The sequence below is a fragment of the Nuphar pumila genome, chromosome 2 (assembly GCF_984573655.1).
Source record: "Nuphar pumila chromosome 2, dmNupPumi1.hap1.1, whole genome shotgun sequence".
Classification (NCBI taxonomy): Eukaryota; Viridiplantae; Streptophyta; class Magnoliopsida; order Nymphaeales; family Nymphaeaceae; genus Nuphar; species Nuphar pumila.
In genome coordinates this window covers 110,793,066-110,816,953 of record NC_143250.1, presented here as the reverse complement: position 1 = coordinate 110,816,953, position 23,888 = coordinate 110,793,066, and the positions used below count along the sequence as shown (strand labels likewise).

General features: G+C 36.5%; 1 protein-coding gene across 4 annotated transcripts in view; it reads left to right on the top strand.

The window, feature by feature from the left end:
• The window catches only part of LOC149846727 (protein CASP-like), a 52,539-nt gene that overhangs the window by 14,803 nt on the left and 13,848 nt on the right, over window positions 1–23,888 (top strand). For all 4 annotated transcript variants that reach the window (XM_089996526.1, XM_089996525.1, XM_089996528.1 and 1 more), the window contains 8 exons: window positions 9,603–9,768; window positions 15,616–15,708; window positions 19,033–19,161; window positions 19,288–19,407; window positions 20,193–20,273; window positions 21,164–21,271; window positions 21,453–21,596; window positions 21,673–21,774. In XM_089996526.1, coding sequence (XP_089852652.1) covers window positions 9,603–9,768; window positions 15,616–15,708; window positions 19,033–19,161; window positions 19,288–19,407; window positions 20,193–20,273; window positions 21,164–21,271; window positions 21,453–21,596; window positions 21,673–21,774 — 943 coding nt within the window. The remainder of the gene's footprint in view (window positions 1–9,602; window positions 9,769–15,615; window positions 15,709–19,032; window positions 19,162–19,287; window positions 19,408–20,192; window positions 20,274–21,163; window positions 21,272–21,452; window positions 21,597–21,672; window positions 21,775–23,888) is intronic.

Here is a 23,888-nt window from a genome sequence, read left to right as displayed (position 1 = left end):
TCACTTTTTGTTTTGACTTTGTAGACCCATCGACATCCTATAGCTTTCTTATTTGGAGGAAGGTGAACTATTTCCCAAGTTTTAGCTTTATTTAAAGCATCTAGTTCAACTTTCATTGCTTCAACCCAATGAGGTATACTTCTGCTTGATTATAATGGGAGGGTTCATAGTACGAATGCAAGGCTATTAGACAAGCTCTATATTTAGGTGAAAGAGTTTCATATGAGACAAACCTATTAGGTGGAATTGATTCTCTAGAAGAACGCCTAAGGGAGGTTTCTTCTAGGGGTTCATTAAGCCACAAGAATTTTTCTAAAGCACTAATAGGTTGGGCTTCCTCACGCCGAGTGTATACTTGGAGATTGTCACCATTAGTTGGCGATACATCATTATCATGAGAATCATGAGTATTTTCTAAAACTTCCGGATGACTCAAAGAGTCATCATTTGAATCTTCTAAAAGATCATTGATAAACATATAATCAATTTCATTTGATTTTTCCAATATGTCAAATCCATTTTCATCTTCTAAAAAGGTTACATCTTTGGAGACAAATAACTTATTGTTTTTATGATCAAAGCATCTATAACCTTTTTTATTTTCACCATATCCTAAAAATACACATTCTATTGCTTTAGGTGACAATTTATCTCTTTTATGTAAAAGAACAAAGCATTTACACCCAAAAATCCGAAGACGATTGTAGTCGGGTGTCATATTAAAAAGTTTTTCATAAGGAGAGATATTATTCAATTTTGAAGATGGCATCCTATTGATTAAATAGGTGGAGGTTAACACGGCTTCGGCCCAAAAATTTTTAGGAATATTTTTAGAAATGAGTAAGGATCTAGTGGTTTCCAAAATATGCCTATGTTTTCTTTCCGCTAGACCGTTTTGCTGAGGAGTTCTTGGGCAAGATTTTTGATGAAAAATGCCATGTTGTTTTAGATATGATTGAAAATCATTTGATAAGTACTCTCCACCCGAATCGGATCTAAGAATGGATATTTGACTTTGAAATTGATTTTGAATTTTTGCATGGAATTCTTTAAAGAAGTTAAAAACTTCCGATTTAAAGTTAAGAAAATAAATCTATACATATCTAGTATAATCATCAATAAAAGTAACATAATATGAATAACCACCTTTAGATAGAACCGGAGATGACCCTCAAACATCGGAATGCACCAATTCAAAAGGTCTTGTTGTCACAAAGGATCTAATAGGAAAAGGAGTAGACTTCATTTTGCCAAAAATGCAATATTTGCAATTGATATCTTTTTCTTTACAAAACTTGTGTCCAAAAGGAAAAAGATACATTTTAGAGTAACTTGGATGTCCAAGCCTTTTATGCCGAGTTTCAATATTTTTGTCTTGGACATAAGTACAAAATGAGGTATTTGGAAGCATTAAATTATCTATAAAATAAAGGTCTCCCTTCCTATGGCCTTGCCCAATCCGCTTCCCGGACCGGAGATCCTGCACAAAGCACCCTTGGGATGAGAAAGATATTTCACATTCATGGTCGGCTATTTGAGAAACGGAAAAGAGGTTAAGATTTAATTTAGGAACTATTCTAACTTTTGGAACAAGGAAATTTTGAACATTTTTAGAATCAAGAGTTCCAACACCATTTATTTTGAGAAAGGTTCCATCGGCCGTAGAGACACAAGACATTTTTGAATTGGTGTGCACATTGGTTAATGCATTTTCATGAGGGGTCATGTGAAAAGAAGCTCCGGAATCTAAAATCCAAGAGTACGTACCGGGAGGTGATGATGAGGCAATTGCGGCACCGGAGGTGGAAGAAGTATCCTTTAGAATTTGTTGGAGAGCCAAGGAAATTTGTCCAAGAGTATCTTTGAGATCCCCGTTCTTGCCGTCATCTTCTTTGGTGGATGATTCTTCAACGGAAGCCACCTTTGGCTTGAATGCTCCATTTAGCTTTGGGAAAACGGGTTTAATATGTCCCGGCTCATAACAATGATGACATATAATCATTTTTCTCCCACCACTCCCTTGCTTACCAAAATGAGGTGGTTTGTATGTTTTGACATGATTGCCGGGTTTAGATACGGCAAGAACTTCATCAATGCTTTTACCCATATTATGTCTAGTCTCTTCTTGAGTAATCTCGGCAATAGCCTCTTCTAAGGGAGGAAACGTGGATCTATGGAGGAGTGAGGATCTAACTTGTTCAAATTCGGGACGAAGCCCAAATAAAAATTGAAACAATCTATCTTGTTCCATTTGTTTTTGTCTTAGTACCACATCCTCCATAGATACCCATTTAGGCTCTAAAAGCGCCAATTCATCCCACAAAGGATTTATAGCACGGTAATAGTCTTGTATGCTCATGTCACCTTGTTTTGTGGTTTTCACTTTTTCTTGCAAAAAATAAGCTCTTGCAAGATCCTTTTGGGTAAACATACCCTTCATAAAAAACCAAGCTTCATTTGCCCGGCGGAATTTAGCAATATTTGCACATACCTTAAGTTCAACATTATTCATAAACAATGCTAGGATTTTTGCATGGTTACTCTCCCAATCTTCCATTTGATGATGATAGTCTTCAATAGCCTTGAGACGAGCATCGCCTTCAAGTGCTTTCTCTTGATTTTCTTCCATCTTTGTGAGCTTAAGTTGGGGTTCCGGAATGGTCCCCATTACATAACCCCAAAGTTTTTTCCCTTTGAGATTATTCTCCATTGCGGATGCCCACATCATGTAATTTTTTCCATTGAGCTTGAATGATAGATCGATCTTGACTTCCATTGCTACAAAATGGAGGTGAGAGAGAAAAAAAAGTAGAGAGATACACGATTTTACCTTAGAAGATCGTATGGCTTTGATACCATGTAATGAAATATGCGGAAGAATCCAAGAATGCTAAAGCATTCACTATGTCCCACACGGACAAATGCAACAAGCATAAGAGAGAAAATCCACTAAGGGATATACGAAAGGCCTTATAGAAAGGCTACACACATGAAAAATAATATCACTATTATTGAAGAGGAGCTCTCAAGAGCAATACCACATACATGGGGGGTTCCCCATATTTATAAGAAAAGGAGACCAAAGGGGCTCCCAATAGAGTCGTTGGGAGCCCCCAACGGTCACATATGTGACCGTTGGGGGCCCCAACGACTCCATTGTGGGGCCCCTTTTCGGTATCCAAAAAATACAATTTTAAAAATAAAAATAAAAATAAAAAATAGTAAAATAAGAGAAACAAAATAAGTACCCCTATGGGGTACTTTGTGAAATGACCATAATACCCCTATCGGGTATTATGGTATTATTACATATGTTTTAACAATGGTTTCAACATGACAGTGATTCTTGTCTATGTTGATGACATTATTATAACAGAAAGCAATGAGTCACACATTCATGATCTCAAGATCTTTCTTTACCAGCAGTTCCACATGAAGGATCTTGAGGTTCTCAGATATTTTCTTGGTGTGCAGGTAGATGAAACCACTACCTCTTTAGCTCTTTCAGAGAGTAAATATGCCCAGGATCTTCTACAATGTAGTGGTATGGCAGATTGTAAACTTGCTAAGACCCCAATGGCATTAAATGTAAAGTTTCATGAAGGCATTGAGAATGATAGCTTGCTGGATTCTCCTGAAAGATTCAGAAGCATGGTAGGTGCACTTCAGTACTTGACTTTGGTAAGACCAGATCTGGCTTATGCTGTGAACCAGGTGTCACGATTTATGCATGCTCTTAGACAAAGCCACATCGATGTTGTAAAGAGGATCCTAAGATATATCAAAGGCACGATCACCGATGGTCTCATCTACTCCAAACCGACCATCCACTCATATTCAATAAGCCTTGTCATAGTTGCTTATTCAGATGTGGATTGGTCAGTTACTGGTTATGAAATATTTTTAGGGAGACATTTAGTGGCATGGTCAAGTAAGAGACAGAAGACTGTGGCCAGATCAAACACTGAGGCTAAATATAGGGCAATGGCTTCTGTCACGGCTGCAATTCTATGGCTTCGTCATCTGCTGTCAACCTTGCGGCAGCGGATAGATAAATCCTTCATATATTGTGATAATCTGAGTGCAATGGCTGTTGCAACTAACCCTGTCCAGCATGGGAAGATAAAGCATGTTGGGTTGGACCAACATTTTGTTCGCGAGCGAGTAGAAGATAAAGAAGTACAACATTTTATTTTTGGAGAACGTGGCTAATATTTTTACTAAACCGTTACTCTTTCTTCTGTAATGAGATATTGCGGAAATATAAAGAGTGCATACAACAATGAATAAAAGAGACAATATCACAAGTCCACAAAGGGACAATACAAGCACAAGCCTTTAAGAAGGCAACAATATAAAAAGTCTCTTATTGAGAAGAGAGAAAGCTCTCAAGAATGGGAAATATACAAGGGGTTCACCCCTATTTATACAAGAGGGAGAGGAGAGAAGGAGAGGCCAAAGGCCTAAAAAGGAGAGCCCAAAAGGGGGCTCCCATAGAGTCGTTGGGAGCCCCCAACGACTCTATAGTTGGAGCCCCTTTTGGTCCTTAAAAATATCAAAAAAAGAATTGTAAAAATAAAAAAGAAAAAATACATTTTATAAAAAATCAAAAATAGTTGTTTTCTAAAACAACTATGTGAAATTACAAAAATACCCCTATCGGGTATTGATGTAAGATATATATATATATAAGAGATACATTTTAACATCTTCGTCATTGAATGCTTAAGGACAAACTGTCCATGGTTTTCAACCATGCACAATTTGAGGGGGAGTGTAAAGACTAGGTGATGTGACATAGGACACATGTCTTGATGACACGTGTCATAAGTGTGACATGTCAGATGATGTGGCATGAGGAGTCTCACCCATAATAGGAACCTAGCTGGGATGAGATATAGTCCAACTCAAAGTCCTATTCTACAAAGAAGTTCTGATGTAACTGTGTAAAGGAGTCCTGATGTATCACTACTTTACTCCTATAAATACACCTCTATGAACGTCCCCCAATAATGAATCTAAGGACGTCCCCTAGAGCTTTCTTGTATTCTCTCTCTTGTGACTTGAGGGCTCAACTCTGCTAAATCTAACAACATGCATATAGATCAGTCCCACAGAAGAAGCTAGATCACAAATCAGAACTGTGTGTTTGTTGGTTACTCATCTGAGTATAAAGGTTACAGCTGTTACTCCTTGAAAAGGAGGCGTGTTTATATATCTCATGTTACATTTGATGAATCAAAGTGTTACAGTGATCTCTTGAATATCAATGTTGTATCAAACTTCAGGAATGATGATTATGTGCACCGAGAGCCTCCAAAGATAGGTGTGACAACAGATGAAGTTCAAAATCAGTCCTTTGTAGGTAATGAATTTCAGCAATTCATTGACCTGGACAAAGAGAAAGAACAATCTAACATTGATTCAGTTCAACAGCCACCTACAAGTAATTACAATAGTAAGGAGCAGCCACAAAAGGAAATTATAGTATACAGAAGAAAAAACAGTTCAGCCAGAAATGAGTCTCCACAGCAATGCCAAAATGAAGGTATGACAGTAGTTGAAAATGTTTCAGAAGCTTCTCAGCCCATTCAAGTTGATGAAATGAGGAGATCGACTAGAGCTAAACATCCAATTGAAAGATTTGTTTCAATTGTATCTTTTGAAGTCTTCTCAACTGATTTTCAAGCCTTTATTAGTCAAGTTTATAAGGTGAAAGAACCTAGCACTTATGCTGAAGCAGTAAAAGACAGCAGGTGGATAAAAGCACTGAAAGAAGAAATAGAGGCCATGTATCAAAATAAGATCTGGTCGGTTGTCCCAAGGCCAAAGAATAAAAATGTTGTAGGCAGCGAGTGTACAAGATCAAATATAAATCGGATGGGAGCATAAAAATGTTTAAAGCAAGGCTAGTAGCTAAAGGCTACTACCAACAACATGGTATAGATCATGGTTGTAAGTATTATATCCTATGTCACATGGGTGCGGGTGCGGGGATGCGGCACTTCCAAAAAACCCGGGTGCGGGGGTGCGATAGGGGCAAAAATGTAATTATATATATATATATAATTTTGAAGTTTTAACATTTAACAGTTAACATTGTCATAATATCATTCATCATGCATGCAGCTGAAATCTTCCTTACTGAGTTACAGACAATGCAATATGTCTTGTGATGTAATGGAAGCAGGTTACTGGTCTATGTTCTTTTAGTGAGACGTGAATTATACCGGATTTTTACGCATATTGCTCTTTTCCACATCTATATATCTCTTTCAAATTGCAACAACCATCAAATCCAAGTCCTAAAAAACAATAATATAAGAAACAAAACAACATCAAACCAATAGTGGAATTACCCCAAATAACTCCGGCGGGTATCTATAAAATCTCACTTGCCCTGTTTCTTACCTTCCGGTGCTTACAAGGTTTACACAAATATTAAAAGCAATCTCGAAAACTATAAAACCATATACACGATCACTTGGTTCTAGCAGGGGGAGCCCAAAAGAAAAAAAAAATCTTCACATTGTCATCAAGATTAAAGTGCCAAAAATGCTAACATGGTGATTTGGGTAATCGTGTATATGCACATAAGCAACAAATCAGCAGTGATGAGTTCCAATTTGTTAAAGAAAACAATGTTTGAAGAGGAAAAAAGGGTACCTTGAGAGAGAGAGAGCATCTTAGATAACTAGCCGATAGTCGACAGCGATAGCGAGGAAGCGCGAATCGGGGGAAAAGCAACAAGGGCCGGTTTGTTTGTAAGAATCTGTGAATTCCATGTGAAGAAACAACGGGGTTTCTTCAGATATGCAATTTCCGAACCACCCAACTCGGCATTACTGAGATGTTGGTGAGCGAGATGTCAATGTCGATCTTATTTTGAAAATCACTCCTCTCCCGAGCCCCTCCCCTGCCGAAAACAGAGGGAGCAAGGAGGGCTCAGTCCCTCCCCTGCCGACACAAGCAGAGAGTGAGAGGGACGTACCTGCGACAAGGGAGAGGAGGAGCTTAGGAGGTGGCGTCGGGAGGAGAGGGCTCAAGCTGAGCTGCGCGGGAGTGGAGAGGAGTGATTTGGGCAAAAAAAAATTTGCCCTAATCACTCTTTTTTATCGTTTTTTTTTTTAACGTCCGAAATTTGGACGAAAACGACTCTGGGTGCGTTGACCTCACCCAGGGTCGTGTTGACCGCACCCGCATCGCGTCGACGCGGGTGCGGCACTTGCTTTGCCGAGTCCCTGTTACTTAGATTATATCGTTACCCGTATCGGTCGGTTCCAAAGTAACAACGTATCATATTGTAAATTTTTAATACATTTTTTTAAAAAATCCAAAAACTTCAAGAAAAATCAGAAAAAATTGACAAAAATTCTAAAAAATCATAACACATGAAACAATGATGAATTACACAAAATACAACCATAAAATCACATTTATGTCTATATGAGCTACGTAAGACATCATCAAACATAAACTAATATAGAATTAATAGATAATATTGCATGCATATCTCACAAGAACAATGCCACAAGACATACTTTCATATTACATAAACAAAAACAAAATAACCAAGTTTATGATATACGATTCACTAAAAAAATTGATATGTATCGTACTATATTGTATGATGCAATACGATACAGGGGGTGTATCGTACGATACACCCGATACAGGTATATTTTCCCCCAAAGTAATGTACTGTATCGTACGATACGATATTTATAACAAGAATATGGATTATGATGAGATGTTTAGTCCAGTCGCCAAGATCGTTAGTGTGAGGATTGTATTGTCATTTGCCTTGTCTTTTGGGTGACCTCTATTCAAATTAAACGTCAAAAATGCCTTCTTGCACGAAGAATTGAAAGAAATATATATGGAACAACCGATGAGTTTCAATGAAGCTAACACCAAGAGGTATGTATGTAAATTAAACCGTTCCATATATGGTCTCAAACAGGCTTCAAGGACCTGGTTTGAAAGCTTTTATAATGCTATTAAAGAGTGTGCCTTTAATAAAGTGGATGTTAATAATTCATTATTTTTGTATCATGGAACTGATGGTGTGGTGATTATTCTTCTATATGTGGATGATATTATAGTAATAGGAAGTTCAAGTTTGTTGATTCAAAACATTCAGTAATTTCTCTATGACATTCAAGATGAAGGACCTTGGGCTGCTTAAATTTTTCTTGGGCATTGAGGTTGATAGAAAGGATCAATGCATGAAACTGTTGCAACAAAAATATGCGTGTGATATGTTGGTGAAATTCAATATCCACGATTGTAAACCCATTGATACACCAGCCAGTATGAACAGGAAGTTATCAGCCAATGAAGGCAATTTACTCAAAGATACAAAATGATTTCGTAGTATGGCAGACACTCTGCAATATTTAACCATTACAAGGCCCGACATTGCATATGCAATAAATCAGATTTGTCAATTTATGCATTCCCCATCAGATGTTCATATGGAAGCGTTAAAGCGCATCATGAGGTACGTGAAAGGAACTTTGAGCCACAACTTAGTATATTATAGAAATGATCCAAATCAATTGTCTGTTCACCATGTGGTCGGCTACTCAGATGCTGATTGGGCTGGTGATTTGATCTGTATCGGGTTATGTGTTGTGTCTACTTGGGAAGAAATCTAATATCTTGGAAAAGTAGAAAAAAAGGCTATAGCAAGATCAAGTACAAAGGCGGAGTATCGTGCATTAGGAAGCTTGATTGCTGAAATTTCTTTGGTTAGAGTTTTCCTTAAAGTATTGAAGTTGAAGATTTCAAGGTCCATTATCTATTGCAACAATAAAGTGATACCGCACTTGCTACAAATCCTGTTCTGCATGACAAATCTAAGCATTTTCAAATTGACTATCACTTTATCAGCGATAAGATTGAGTTAGGAGAAATGGAGATGAGGTTTATTGACTTGGATCATCAAGTGGCAGTCATATTTACTAAGGGATTGCCCATAGAGACATTTATATATGATATCCAAGTTGTACATGTCTGGCACCGCATATAACTTGAGGGGGAGTGTTAGATCTGAAGAATCTGTTTCACATGCCTCACAGGGGCAGAATTGTTGTTCTGTGTTACAGGGATATACGTGTCATTAAATGCTATTTTATTGTATTTTATGTAAGATGTCCTTGTGTGGCATATCCTGTAATTTTCATTGTCGATATGACCCTTGTTGTATTCATTCCTATTAGGGCAACACTATATATATCATATTAAGAGGTGCTGCCCCTCACCAAGAAAGATAATCAAGGGCCAACCATGCTCTCTCTCTCTCTTCTCCCATTGACGTGTTTGGGTTGGACTTTCATGAAGATGATATAAGTGGTTGCATATCAGGTTAGGAGTATATGAATTGCCTTTATAAATTCTCAAACACTTCTAATGCTGGATCATGGATACATAAAGTTGAATATGTCATTTTCTGCTCATCTAAAAATGTATCTGTTAGTTGATCATGGGTTCTTAGAGTCGTATCTATTATCATATTTCTTTTCTCATTATTGCTAGTTCCTTTGATTGCACTCTTTAAGCTAATTATTGCTTCGTGTCTTTTCTCCATGTCTCAACAGCAACAATGCAGAAACAAGTGTCAGCCTTGAAAATTCATTGAATGCAAAGGAGAAAATAATTTCAGAGTTGCACATGGAACTTCATAATATGGAAACCACTTTGTCAAATGAAAGGGAGCAATACATGAACGAAACTAGGAAGCTGAAAGCAATTCTTAATGATAAGGTTTGATTCTTCTTCCTGATGCTGTCAATCTATTTTTTTCGTATGCTAAAGATGGCATTGATACCTGAGCTTCACAATGTAAATTCTTTTGAAGTGGTATGCTTTTTCATGTTTCAGACTACACCAATAGGTTGTAAACATCAATTAGGCACACTGAAGCCTGTTAGTGTTAGAAATGGTATCCCACCTTCAGCACAGGAGAAAGAAAAGCAGAGAGGGAGAGAGATATCGATGGCTGCAGAAAAACCCCACTCAATTAGGGTCTGCTATATGCTGTATTAGATATACACACGTACATTTTATTAGGGTACAAAAACACCCTTTACACAAAGTATAGAATTTACAACATGCCATTAATGAGCATGTGTTTAAATACAACTTAAAAAACAGATTTGGTCTGGATCTGAGATCTAGACCCAGTCGTGATAATCTTTTCACCCTCCCTCAAGTTGGACATGGTTTTGAACCATGAACAACTTACCTTTTAACATCCAAAATCTATCCTTGATAAGTCCTTTTGTAAACAAGTCAGCAACTTGATCAACAGTCCGAACGTATTCTGGTTCAATTTCCTTCTCTTCGACCTTCTATCTTACAAAATGTTGTTCAATTTCAATATGCTTGGCACGACTTTGATAGATGGGATTGAATGACATGTTGATAGCACTTTGATTGTCACACAAGAGAATGTTTTTAGAAATAGATTCTCCTACTTCTGTCAACAGGTGTCTGATCCATGCCACTTCAGTTGTAGCAGCTGCCATTGATCTGTATTCAGCTTCTGTGCTCGACCTGGCAATGGCCTTTTGTTTTCTACTGCTCCAGGAGACAAGATTTAGGCCAATAAAAACACAGTATCCTGAGACTGATCTACGCTCATCTGGATCTCCTGCCCAATCTGCATCTGTGTAAGTAAGAAGTTTGTGCATGTGATGGTCATGCATACTCTTTCTGTATAGAAGACCATCACCAATAGTTCCCTTCAAATATCGAAGAATGCTTTTAACAGCTTCCATATGTCCAATATGTGGTTCATGCATGAACTGGGATACCTGATTGACCGAATAGACAATGTCAGGTCGAGTGAAGGTAAGATACTGAAGCATTCCAACTACCCTGCGATATCCTGTAGGGTCCTCATACAAATCTCCATCTTGAGAACTTAGTTTCTGATGAAGTACATTGGGTGTGCTTAGGGGCTTGCAGTCTATCATACCTGCCTTGCTAAGAACATCAACAATATACTTATGTTGAGTAAGTGTCATACCTTCAGGAGTCCTATCAACTTCTACTCCAAGAAAATATCGTAGTTTACCAAGATCTTTCATCTTAAATCTGTGGTTCAAAAGTTCTTTGACCTGTTCAATATGTTCATTAGAGTTACCTGTAATGATAATGTCATCAACATATATCAATAACAGTGTAACTATATCCTTGCATTTGAATATAAAAAAAGAATGGCCAAGAAGAGATTGACTAAAACCATATTTTCCTACTTCAAGAGAGAAACTATCAAACCAAGATCGAGATGCCTGTTTCAGACCATATATAGCTCTCTTTAATTTGCACACGTATTCTTTGGAGTTCCCTTCAGCATACCCAGTGGGTTGCTCCATATATACTTCCTCCTTCAGAGTTCCATGGAGAAAGGCATTTTTTACATCCAGTTGACCAAGAGTTCATTGATGTTCAATAGCCAATGACAATATAATGCGGATAGTACCCATTTTCACGACTGGACTGAAGGTCTCATCATAGCCTTCTCTTGGCTCCTGTGTGAAGCCTTTGGCAACCAGTCGAGCCTTGTATCGCTCGATAGTACCATCCGGCTTATACTTTATCTTATATACCCACTTTAAACCAACCACATTTCGATTGTGTGGTCTGGGAACTATATCCCAAGTGCCACACTCATGAAGAGCCTCCATTTCTTCGTTCATAGCTTCAATCCATCTTTTAGAATTTACTGCTTGATAAAACGTGGTGGGTTGATCTTCTTTGCCCAAGGCGGTTAAGAAAAGTTGAAAATCCATTGTGAAATTCTCATAACTAACCCACCTATCAATAGGATGCTGAGTCCGGGTAGACCTTCTGTGTACAGGTGATTGAATGGAAGCAGAAGGAGAATTCAACTCCTGATTAGGGTTGGGGAAGATCTCCTTCTCTCGTCGAGAGTAAACATTGCCTTTATACCTTTCGGGAGCCAATGTTGATTCAATGATCACACTTTTCTGAGTTCTTTGCACAACAGTAGACGCGTTTGCCTCATCTCTTCGATTACAGTCTGTAGAGCAAACACCATCAATACTAGAAAAGAGATCTGAGTTGAGCCAAGGGTGGTAAGTTTCAATTTCAGGAGGGACTACATTATGACCAAAATTGGATTCATCAAACACAACATTTTTGGATATCTTGATGTGTTTGCTCACGAGATCATAGCATCTATATCCTTTGTAATCATCAACATATCCCACAAATCTGCACTATAAGGCTTTATCCTGAAACTTGTGTCACATTGAACTGTCAACATGAACATAACATATACACCCAAATACACGCAAATCGTGATAATTTGGATGCACACAATGCAAAGAAAATTAGGGTGATTTGTTTTCCAAGATATTCATGGGCAATCGATTTATGACATAGACTGTTGTATGAAAGGCCTCTGCCCACAAGGTAACTGGGAGATTACTATCATGCATCATGCTCATTGCACTTTCAACAATATGGTGATGCTTCCGTTTAGCAATCCCATTCTGTTGAGGTATATGAGGGCAAGACACCTGCCTACTTATTCCATTTGTCTGGAGGAAATTAATAAAGTCATTTGAAGAGAACTCACCTCCTCCATCACATTGGAAACACGTAATATTCTCAGAGAATTTATTTTGAACAAAGGTATGAAAATTCTGAAACAATTTAAAGGTTTCAGATTTACTTTTCATGAACAAGATCCATGTATATCGAGAACAGCTATCAACAAAAATGAGATAATATATAGTGCCAGACATGGAAGGAACTGGAGCGGGACCCCAAACATCAAAACATATAATTTCAAATGGTCTTAAGCTCTTTTATTAATGGAATGAAATGGGAGAACATGACTCTTACACTGAAGACAACTGGAACATTTTTTATTATCGACACTTAAATTCAAACTTGACTTGGGAATAAAACTGCTTGAAACAAGATTATCAATAAAACGACTACTACAATGACCCAGACGACCATGCCAAAGATTCAGCTCAATACATTCAGAAAGATTAAAAACACTCTCAGGAGAAGCTGATGATGATGAAGTGAGCTTCAAGATGGAATCAACAGGTTGAACGCGAGAGGAAGGATTCTCTTGGAACACATACATATTCCCTTGCCGTTTTCCTTCAGCGAACGTTTCCCTCGTGTGAAGGTCCTTAACATGAACAGAAAAAGGGGTAAACTCGACTGAAGCATTAATGTCATCAACAAGTTTAGAGACTGAAACAATATTTTTCTTGATATTAAGAGCATGAATGACATTTGAAAGAGCAAGAGAAGAGTTGGACATAGGAATTACGAAATTTTCAATATGCAAAATATGGTGATGAGACCCATCTTCAGTGACAATACTATTTCTACCAACATAAGGAGCAAGATTTAGGAGCTTACCAACATCACCAGTAACATGGGTGGCTGCACCAGAATCAACATACCAAGTACCGTGATCATTCTGTTTGATATTCAATTCAGCCAAGACAGATAACAACAGTTGCTTGACTTCTCCAGTATTCTTCAACGTATCTGTTTCCTTTCTTGTCTCTAATTGTTTCCCTCGATTTTGCGGGTTATACCAACAATTTGCTTTGATGTGCCCCCTTTTGTTGCAAAGAAAGCAGGTAGGTATCGTCCTTTGCCTTTGCAGATTAGGAGACATACTGGGAGTAGGTAAAATTTCACGGGCTCCTTGTCCATTCTTCTCTTGACCTCCCTTTTCCCGAGATTCCCACCTGCCACGTCCTCGACCATAAGTAACACCTGTGGCAATGACCTCATGTGCTCCAATGGGATTGTGAACCTTCGGAGAATCCCTTTAAGGTCATCTCATATTGTAAGAGCTTAGCACGTAGATCTTCAAATGTAGGTAAGTCTGGCAAACACAATAAGAAAGTAACCATCATGTGATAATCGGGTCCCAGCCCGCTTAAAGTTTGTTGCACCATATCTTTGTCACTGATTGCGCAACCCACGATGGCCAATTGATCTGTAATAGTCTTCATTTTGTTTAAGTACTCCAGTACCGTCATGGAGTCCTTCCTCAACATTTGAAACTCTTTCTTTAAAAATAAAATTCTAGCCTGAGAAACTTGATAATATGTCTGAACAAGACGATGCCATAACTGCATAGCTGAGCAGTCATCTGGGATTGCCACAAGCACCTCCTGTGACAAAGTGGAAGTGATGTAGGCAACCAAAGCCTGATCTCGCTTCATCCAGGATACATACTCTGGATTTCTAACAAATGTAATTGAAGTTTCACCCTCTTCATTTTTGCCTTGCGATAAGAACTCTGGAGGGATAGGAACAGAGCCATCCAGATGTCCAGAAAGATCCTGACTCCTTATGAATTGGATGATTTGTCTCTTTCAGGTTAAAAAGTTGGAATTGTTTAGTTTTTCAGACACAAGCTGACTGAGAAAGTTGAAAGATAGACCAGAATGCGAAGAAGGGAATGTGTCCATAGTCAATGGGTGAAAAAAAAAACAAAAAGGATTAAGAGACCGGAAAGGAAAATCACTTTTAGAGCAAACAAAGTAAACTCGAAACTCGGCTTCTGTTTTTTTTTACCTGCAGACCCGAGACAGAAAACAAAATATGCAGTGAGAAAGAAAAGAAACTGCTCCAAACGAAATATGGATCAATCAGCAAGAAGGCACGTTAATATGAAAATAACGTGTTTTATCTAATCGTATTTTCTTTCTAAAAGGGAAAATTCCAAAGTTGAGAGGTAGGCAGAATGATCTTAATCAATTAAGGAACTACAACGAACGCACAGAAGTAGGCAGATCAGATTCAGTTCTGACCTTAATTATGAGGAAAGATAAGGGACGGGTTTGATGTGATTTCAATCTTTAAAATCACGCAAACATGAATTCAGATTTGCGGGAAATAAAAAAAAAATTTATGGGTGAAATCAGAAGAGAATATGCTGTATGAAGAGAGGAATAGAGAAAGAGGAAAGAAACAAGATAAGAAGAAATTGTTGGATTGAGAAGGGAAGAAACAATGAAAATCAAGAGGAAAATACCTTAGAGAATAGCAAGGAGGCTGGACACGATCTTCAAGGGATATGTAGCTCTGATACCATGTTAGAAATGGTATCCCACCTTCAACACAGGAGAAAGAGAAGCAGAGAGGGAGAGAGATATCGATGGCTGCAGAAAAACCCCACTCAATTAGGGTCTGCTATATGCTGTATTAGATATACACACGTACATTTTATTAGGGTACAAAAACACCCTTTACACAAAGTATAGAATTTACAACATGCCATTAATGAGCATGTGTTTAAATACAACTTAAAAAACAGATTGGATCTGGATCTCTGATCTAGACCCAGTCGTGATAATCTTTTCAGTTAGCTCTCTTCTTTGTGTCTCCATGATAGATACATTAAGGATTTCATGGATTTTCAAACACTATCATGGTAAATCAAGTGAAACATGGTAACTGTAGACCCAAACCATTAGAAGCTATCATCTGCCATCATTCAAGGCACCTATTCTAAGAGTATGTCTGAAGTGATTCCTTCAATTTCAACAAGTCTATGTTTCATTTTCCTTCACCTGTGTATTGTTTCATTAACAGGAAAATGCTATTGAGGAGATTAAAAAGGAGCTTCAAGCAAGGCCAACTGTTAAGCAAATTGATGATCTGCGTAAAAAAGTCAAAATCTTGCAGGTGCTTCTTGATGTTGCTCAAGTTTTTTTTTTTAAATAATTTCTGATATGTTCTGCCAATGCTGAAATCTGCACAGTAAAAGTTATGAACTGTGACTGCACTTGAAGTTTCATTTTTTTTCTTTGTACCCTTAAACTTTCTGCTATGTCTGACAAACTGCTTCTTTCATATTTTTTCTGCTCATATATTAGGAATCTCATTTCATTTGTCATAGCGCTCTGATATTCCAATGGAATATCTTTTCTTTGAAAGGTCAGCTACTCTTAATTAACGCAGCATATGTTCTTCACTTTTTTCTCCCTATGTTTCTAATATAACTAAGCAAATAATGTGGAGAAAGTGGTTATTTTGCAGGACTCTGGTTAACCTGAGAAAATGGATTTTTTTTATGCTTGAATATAACAAATTTTAATAAGAATATTACTGGCTTTGGAATAAACATATTGCATTGTTTATTTATTGTTATATCAGGAAATTTTGGTTTTTCTGGAAAGACATAAAATAGCAAGAGGGATAAGGGTTGTTAGAAGAGTCTCAGTTTTAGGGATTCTCCAACTTTGAAGGGGAAGAAGAGAAAAAGAAGAGGGGATGGGGTGGGGTGTGGGTGTTTGTGGTGGAGTTGTCCTATTTTTAAGGGAGAGGAGAGATATATTAGCTTACTTTAGGGGACAGGAAAAAGAGTGATTCTTCATTTGAAACAAGATAATATTGGAATGTGAAAGTGATTAGATATCACTTCAGTAGTATTTATACTTTCAAAATTCTCTTGTTATTGGCATATTTTGTCGCACCATTGTTGATACCAAAAATGTCACAATAATGGGTGAAGAACAAATTATTGCAATATGATCTAAGTATCCAAATGAACCCAAGGTTTTTTGTGGGTCACCATAAGAAAGTCTGATTTTTCTAAAGGCTTGAGGCTTTTCTTTTATGTAGTTGCATTACTCTCTCTCTCTCTTATATATAGAAACGAGTACCTATGCCAGTTCATTTGGTTTGCTACCTTCCTGCTAGAGTAAATGACTACCAAATGTTTCCACTTTTCTTTGATTGAATTGAATGTTTTATGTATGTTTGGGTTCAAGCTTAGGACGAACAATGTGTTTTATATACATCATCCTTAATAGTGATTCTTAATGTGCAAGTCACGTTAAGTTGGATTCTTCTCATTTTGCTCTCAAGCACTCCACAGGCATAAGGGGCATGTAATATTTCTTGATGCTCTAGATTCAGCTTCTTGTAATGGTGATATGTAGGCTTATGGAAATTTTGAATCCCATGAAAAAAATAGGTAGATTTGAAAACAATATTGGGCCGAAAAAAGAAAGGTCTCAATCATATCTTTACAAACAAGGCTTTTGTGTGAATGTTAGTCAAGTTCCATCGACTTATGACACTCTGTTTCATAATTGTTTTGGATTTTCTTTGCCCAAAATTATATATGCATCTTTGTGATATGGTCACCATATTCTCTGTATGTAAGGGTGGAAAATTATGGTAGTTTGAATCAGAGTTACCGAAAGCTTCTTAGCTGGGTGGGAAGCGCGCTTCCCGGAAACTCGCTTCGGAAGCGCGATACTCCTTGCTTCCGAAACTTCATGGGAATCTTGATTCCCCCACGCTTCTTCTATGCTTCCCACACGCATGGTCTATGCTTCCTATGTGCTTTTTTCACATTTCTTTTCAAGTTTTTCATGTATTTTCTCTCACGCTTCCACTCACTTCCCATGTACTTTCTAGAATCGGTAACCATCATTGTTAGATTTTAACAAAAAAATAACTCTTACTGAAAAATCATGAATTATAAGAATAATCAATTTTAGTTTAGTTTTTATTTGTTTCTTATTCAATTCCTATTTAGTTACCATATTGCTTCATTTTTTATTCATATTTCACTTTAAAATTAATACTTCACTTATCGCATCCTATAAATTTTAAAATGCCTCGCTTCTTGCTTCTGCTTCCCGTATCGTTTCCCGCTTCCGCTTCCTAGTTTGGCAACCTTGGCTTGAATTGAAAACAATTTGTTGTATATTATCAAATATACATGCTAACTGAAAAAATAAACAAAGTCTGTTTTGGATCCTCATCATAGCCTTTAATTATAGATTGGATCCATAATCAAATTAAAGAGATGTATACCGAGGGAGGATCAACTATAAAGTATGCTTGTCTATATCATAGTCACAAATATCAGTCTTGGCTATATACCGGCAAGCCAAATCTCACAATAATAAAGGTTGCAGTGATAAATCTCGGGAAAAATCTCAGAAAAAACTATACAACAACAAACAACAACAACTACGCCTAGAAAAATATGAAAAGTAGAAGAAGTAGAAAAAAATAAGAAAAGAATATGTTTAGATAATAAAGTTATTGTAGAAATGTAAATAAAAGTTATAACGATTATTAGATATTCAAAATATAGAAGAAAGAAAAAACTATGCACTAGAAAAATATGAAAAGTAGAAGTAGAAAAAAATAAGAAAAGAATATGTTTAGATAATAAAGTTATTGTAGAAATGTAAATAAAAGTTATAACGATTGTTAGATATTCAAAATATAGAAGAAAGAAGAAACAGCACATTTAAAATGTAGAAAAGAAATGGAAAAGTAAAAGTGACTGAAAATATCACCATATTGCCATGATAATGTCATGATAATATAACAATAAATGTGAATTTGAAAATGTCACGATATTTTACCTTTAATTGTTTATCCATTAAAAAGATAGATATGGGTCATATTTTCAAAATATAGCTGATATCTGTGTACGATGGACTAGATACATCAATATCCCTCCTTAGTATTTCTGGATCCATCTGTATTTGATAAAGACCTAAAGTTAGAGATTATCAACAGGTAATGTTGCTCCAATGCCCAAACTAGGGGCTACTGCATACTAATCAAAAGGACTGTGGTAGCTGCTTGGTGATGGAACATTTTTCCACAAAGGTTAATGTATTCTCTTGGCCTTTGTTCTCCTTTTTTCTAAAAAGGAAAAATAAATGTCATCTTTTTAATCCTCTTTCTCCCTCTTCTGTTTCAATGTTCAGGGATTCTGCTTTGATTTTATCTTTAAATCCTATTAGTTGTACACAAAAGTTACCTCATATTTCACATAATCCCATAACTGCAAGATATAATGGGTGTCGGTGGGTTCAGCTGTGGCAGGCTACAGCTACATAAGATAATATGTAGACAAACTTCAACATATACCTTATAAAAGTTATCTTGATTTCAGATGAAGCTGTTTTCAAAAGTTCTCAAATACCAGATAATTGCCCGGTTACATACAAGATTTAACTGTTATTTCCACAGGCTGTCGGTTATAATTCGATTGAAGCTGAGGACTGGGAAATAGCTACTAGTGGGGAGGAGATGAGCAAACTGGAGTCCTTGCTACTTGACAAGAACAGAAAGATGGAACACACTCTCACTCAGTTGAAGGTACACTTAGTTTTTGAATCATTGGTTGAAGTCTGATAATCAAACAGATAAAATATATTTTCTTTATAAACATTGTTATATTATAAATTTTTCTTTGGCTTCACAAGTGACAAATTTTTTGTATAGTTCAAACTTTCTGAGAAGGAAAAGGCGTTAGATGCTGCTGAGGCTAAGGCAGCAGAGCTAACAGCTAAGTTGAATGAACAGCAGAAGTTGATTGCTAAGTTGGAGGATGACATTTTGAAGGTCTGTATAGTTCCCTTCTTGATTTTATGGTTTTTTTGTTTTGCTTTCAACTTGCAATTTTGCCTTTTTTGTTTCCTTTTTGTTTTTGGAATGCACACTTAACTGCAAATGGAAATAAAGTTGGGACTAGAGTGAGAACATTATTAACATTGATCACTTGTCCTAATTTTCTGTACGAGGGCTGTGTAATTGTTTCTTCGTTTCCTCACTTTTTTATTAGAGTTATATACCTCTAATGTGGAATATTGGTCCTTTTGAGATGATCTAAATAGACATTCAGTGCAACAACAGTTCATTGGATTAGCTAAGGATCAAAGTTCAAACTTCAAACATGCCACAACCCATGTGCATCCTGATGAATTAGTATAAGGCATAATTCATGATCAAAGGATTACAATCAATGGAAAGGTTTTAGGATATGATGGATCATTTATCCTATGTGTTGTACTTGATGACATGCATCATATTCTTCTTTACTCACATGCAGCTGGTTGTCAAGCCAATTAAAAACAACAAATAATTCAAAGTGTGTGATTTGATAACTTGAGAGACCTTTATCTTAAAATTTAAGAAAGTTTTTTGAGAAAAGAAGACATATAAGCAGGTTGGTAAACAAGATAAGTCCCTGTTGAAATAGTTTTATTATTTGGTTTAAAGATTTGAAGATTGCAGTGAATGTTAACAAAGTCCTTTTGTCAATGCTCTAAAATACTTTGAGTCCACAAAATCCTCGTTTTGCTTTTCTGGCTATTTTGTACTAACTACTTCACTATGTACCTATACAGGGTTATAATTCTTCAGAAAGAAAAGCTAGCCGATTTGATGATTGGGATTTGCCTGAAATGGGGGTCTCAGATATGCTTCAGGTACTCTTTAAGTGCATTTGTACTGTTTAATGCATGCATAAAATGTCAATGGCTTCTTACAGCTTACGTAGTTGCAGGTTTGTCTCTTTTTGTTTGAATAGAATTTGTATCTTCTGTCAGATGGCATCATTTATGTGTTACAGGCTTACAGCACACCATGGACACATAATAGAATTGATCTGGAAACAGTGTCTTCTCAAAAAAGAAAAAAAATTGTAGTATCTACATTCTTGCCTGTGTAGCAATATGCAGACTTTGCATTTATGCACATTCTGGCTACATGTATAAGCAAACACATGAAAATGTGACACCAGAGGGATGAGTAATATGACATGCAATTTGCCTTACACCTATCTATTTAATTTCCAGTTTTTGAGCTTGCATTGATCTTCAGTTCTTTGTTTCATGAACTTGAGCTTATGAATAACACTTAATGGAGAAATAACTGAATTACTGTGTTGATAAAAAAAGATGTTCACGATGTTCATAAGTACTCTTAAAATGCTTTGGAGATCACCCTTGATGGATTATTGTTAGTTCCCACCACAGATTCTGGAAGAACTGTGTGTTTTCAAGTTCTCCATGAGGATTCTTTAGTTGGTCTTAGACACTATTATAAGCCTTAAAAATACAGAACGATCTTTATCTGGTACATTTTGGATTAGTTCTATGCTTTGATTTTCACAACATTCAACACATTCAATCTTTTTAAATTGTGTATGCTGTGTTTTAATTTAGAAAAACGTTTGATCAAACTGTAGACTGTTTGCTTTCTTCATTTCACTACTAGACATGAAATATTTACTTACTAATATCTGCAATGCAGCATCTGATTTCCTATGTTTTTTGAGCTCATAGAAGTGCTTAATGAACTGTGCTGCTAAATCAAGAATGCAGGTCAGAGACCTACTTTGCCAGACCAGGATCAAAATTCAATGCTTCAGGTGATCTGCAGTCAAAGAGATCGGTTCCGGAAACGGTTACAGGAGTCTGAAGAGGTATGTTGGATGCTGTATCTGTTGCTTGTGTTTGATATTCTGTATCCAGCATCTTCTACTGCAAATTCGTTTATGCTTTGTAAAACGGAAGACCCTTTTTCATATGTGTGTCCGTGCATGTGTTTTTGCAATGGAATTCCTAGAAATATTTTAGACAAATAACTGCTGCCCAATTTGGCAGGAAGTGAGACAGCTGAAGGAGAGAATAGGAGCCCTTATGGCTGAGTTAGAGAAGACTAAGGCAGAAAATGTAAAGCTGTATGGGAAGATACGTTATGTTCAAGATTATACTCAGGAAAGGCCATCTTCTAGGGGTTCGAAAAAGGTGATTTCTTAGGAAGTTTGGTGGAAGTTCTATTTCTCATCTTCTTCTTGCTAACAAAAGATGTCACTAATTTCAGCGCAGTGAAGACATAGAAAGTGGGTTCAGTTCTGATGTAGAGCTGAAGTACAAGAAAATGTATGAGGAGGATATAAATCCTTTTGCAGCATTTTCAAAGAAGGTATGGTACTTTGCCCATTATTACAGTGGCCGTTTGGTGGTTGATTTTGGGACTGTGAGTTCTTTTGAGGCAATTTGAGCATAAATGATGTTTGCTTTTGAAGTCAATTTGAACACGAATGATGTTTTTGCACTGTTCAATATAATTCATAATTTGATCTTTGCATCCTAAGTTTATTTATTTTACTGGCTCATTCACTATAGATGTAGAGGAAGTATATTGTCCACATTCCGGAAGGAAGAAATAAGGCAAAAATTCTAAGGAGAATGGTTGAGTCAAGGATGCAAGTCACCATTTGTTGTATATGCAGAGATGAAGAATGTAATGAAAGAGGAAAAATATAAGAAGATGCCTCTTATGGGCTTACAAGAACACAAGAACACAATGATCACTTATGGGTCAATACAAACGAACATTCACATAAGCCACTTATGGGCTGCAAACACATGTAATTATTGAGAGAATGGGTGCTTGAGAAAGAAATACACATCTAAGGGGAAGCACCCCTATATATACACAAAGGAGAGCCAATAAATATAGCTATTGGGATCTCCCAACAGCTATATTTGGGCAATAACAATATTTCCCATTACTAAAACAGAATTTACAAAACAGAAAAAAATAAAGGAAACAAAAAATATATACAATGACACAGTGCCCTTAGTGGGCACAACCTATACAGTGAAAAGACTGAAATACATCTATTGGGTATTACTTATTACAATGATATGAACATATGTATCATATATATATATGTATATACTATGTATGTATATACATATATGATCATATACATGTATACATGATACAACTTAACATTCCTTAAACTTACTGTGTGATCACAGAAAGTTTGTCAAGTAAAAAGTGAATCCGGGTTGATGGAAGTGCTTTTGTGAAGAAGTCAGCTATCTAGAATTCTGATGCTACACATGGTAGAATAATAGTCTTCTTAAGGTATTCTTCACGAACATAGTGACAATTCATCTTAATGTGCTTGGTACGTTCATGAAATGTATGATTATCGACTATGTTGATGGCACTTTTGTTGTCATAATACAACCTTGAAGGTGATTGCATATGCTAATCTTCTTAACCACACAATTTCAAATGTCGTGGTGGCCATGGCGCGATACTCATCTTCCATTGATTATAGAGACACCTTCTGTTGTTTCCTGCAATTTTAGGACACCAACAAATCACCTATAAATACATAAAAATCGGGAGATGATGAGTGTCTATCATTAGGGTCTTCTCCCAATCAAAATTAGTACATGCAATTAATTCAAGTGGAGAAGATAAAGAAAAAAAATGCTTTAGAGACAATTTTGTAAATATCTAGTAATGTGCATAACAACACTCATGTGCGCAATTATAGGAAAATGTTGAAACTGGCTAGTTGTATACACTGCATGAGAGATGTCAGTTCGGGTGATAGTCAAATAAGTAAGAGCTCATGTTCCATCATCGATCTTCATCTTTGTATTAATAATTTCAGGAGTATCCACCCTCTTTTTATCTGTAATGCCAAACCTTTCAATAATCTCAGTTGCAAACTTGAATTGAGTTAGAAAATAACCACATGTAGAAAATGCTACCTCAATCCCTACGAAATATTGAAAGAAACCTAGATCTGTCATTTCAAAATTTTGTTTTAAAACATTTTTTATATAACCAACTCCTTGCTTATCTCCTCCAGTAATTGATCATATCATCAACATAGAGAAGAAGGAGAAAGAAACCTGCATCAAAATTCTTAACAAACATAGAAGTGTCAGTATAACAAGATTTAACATCAAGCTTATCCATAATAAAACTAAATTTATCATACTAGGCCTTAGGGGCCTGTTTAAAACCATACAAATCCTTTTTTAAGTGAAGAACCTTTCCTGGTGGAGGGTCCATGTAAACATCTTTCTTCAATTCCCCATTTAAGAAGGCATTTTTTACATGCATTTGATAAATATGTCAGTTTCTAATAGTAGCTATAGAGATGAGGGTTTTAACTAAAGTCATTATGGCTACTGGGGCAAAAGTTTCATCATAATCAATTTCATATTCTTGTTGATAACCTTTGGTCACTAACCTAGCCTTATATTGTTCTAAGAAGCCATCAC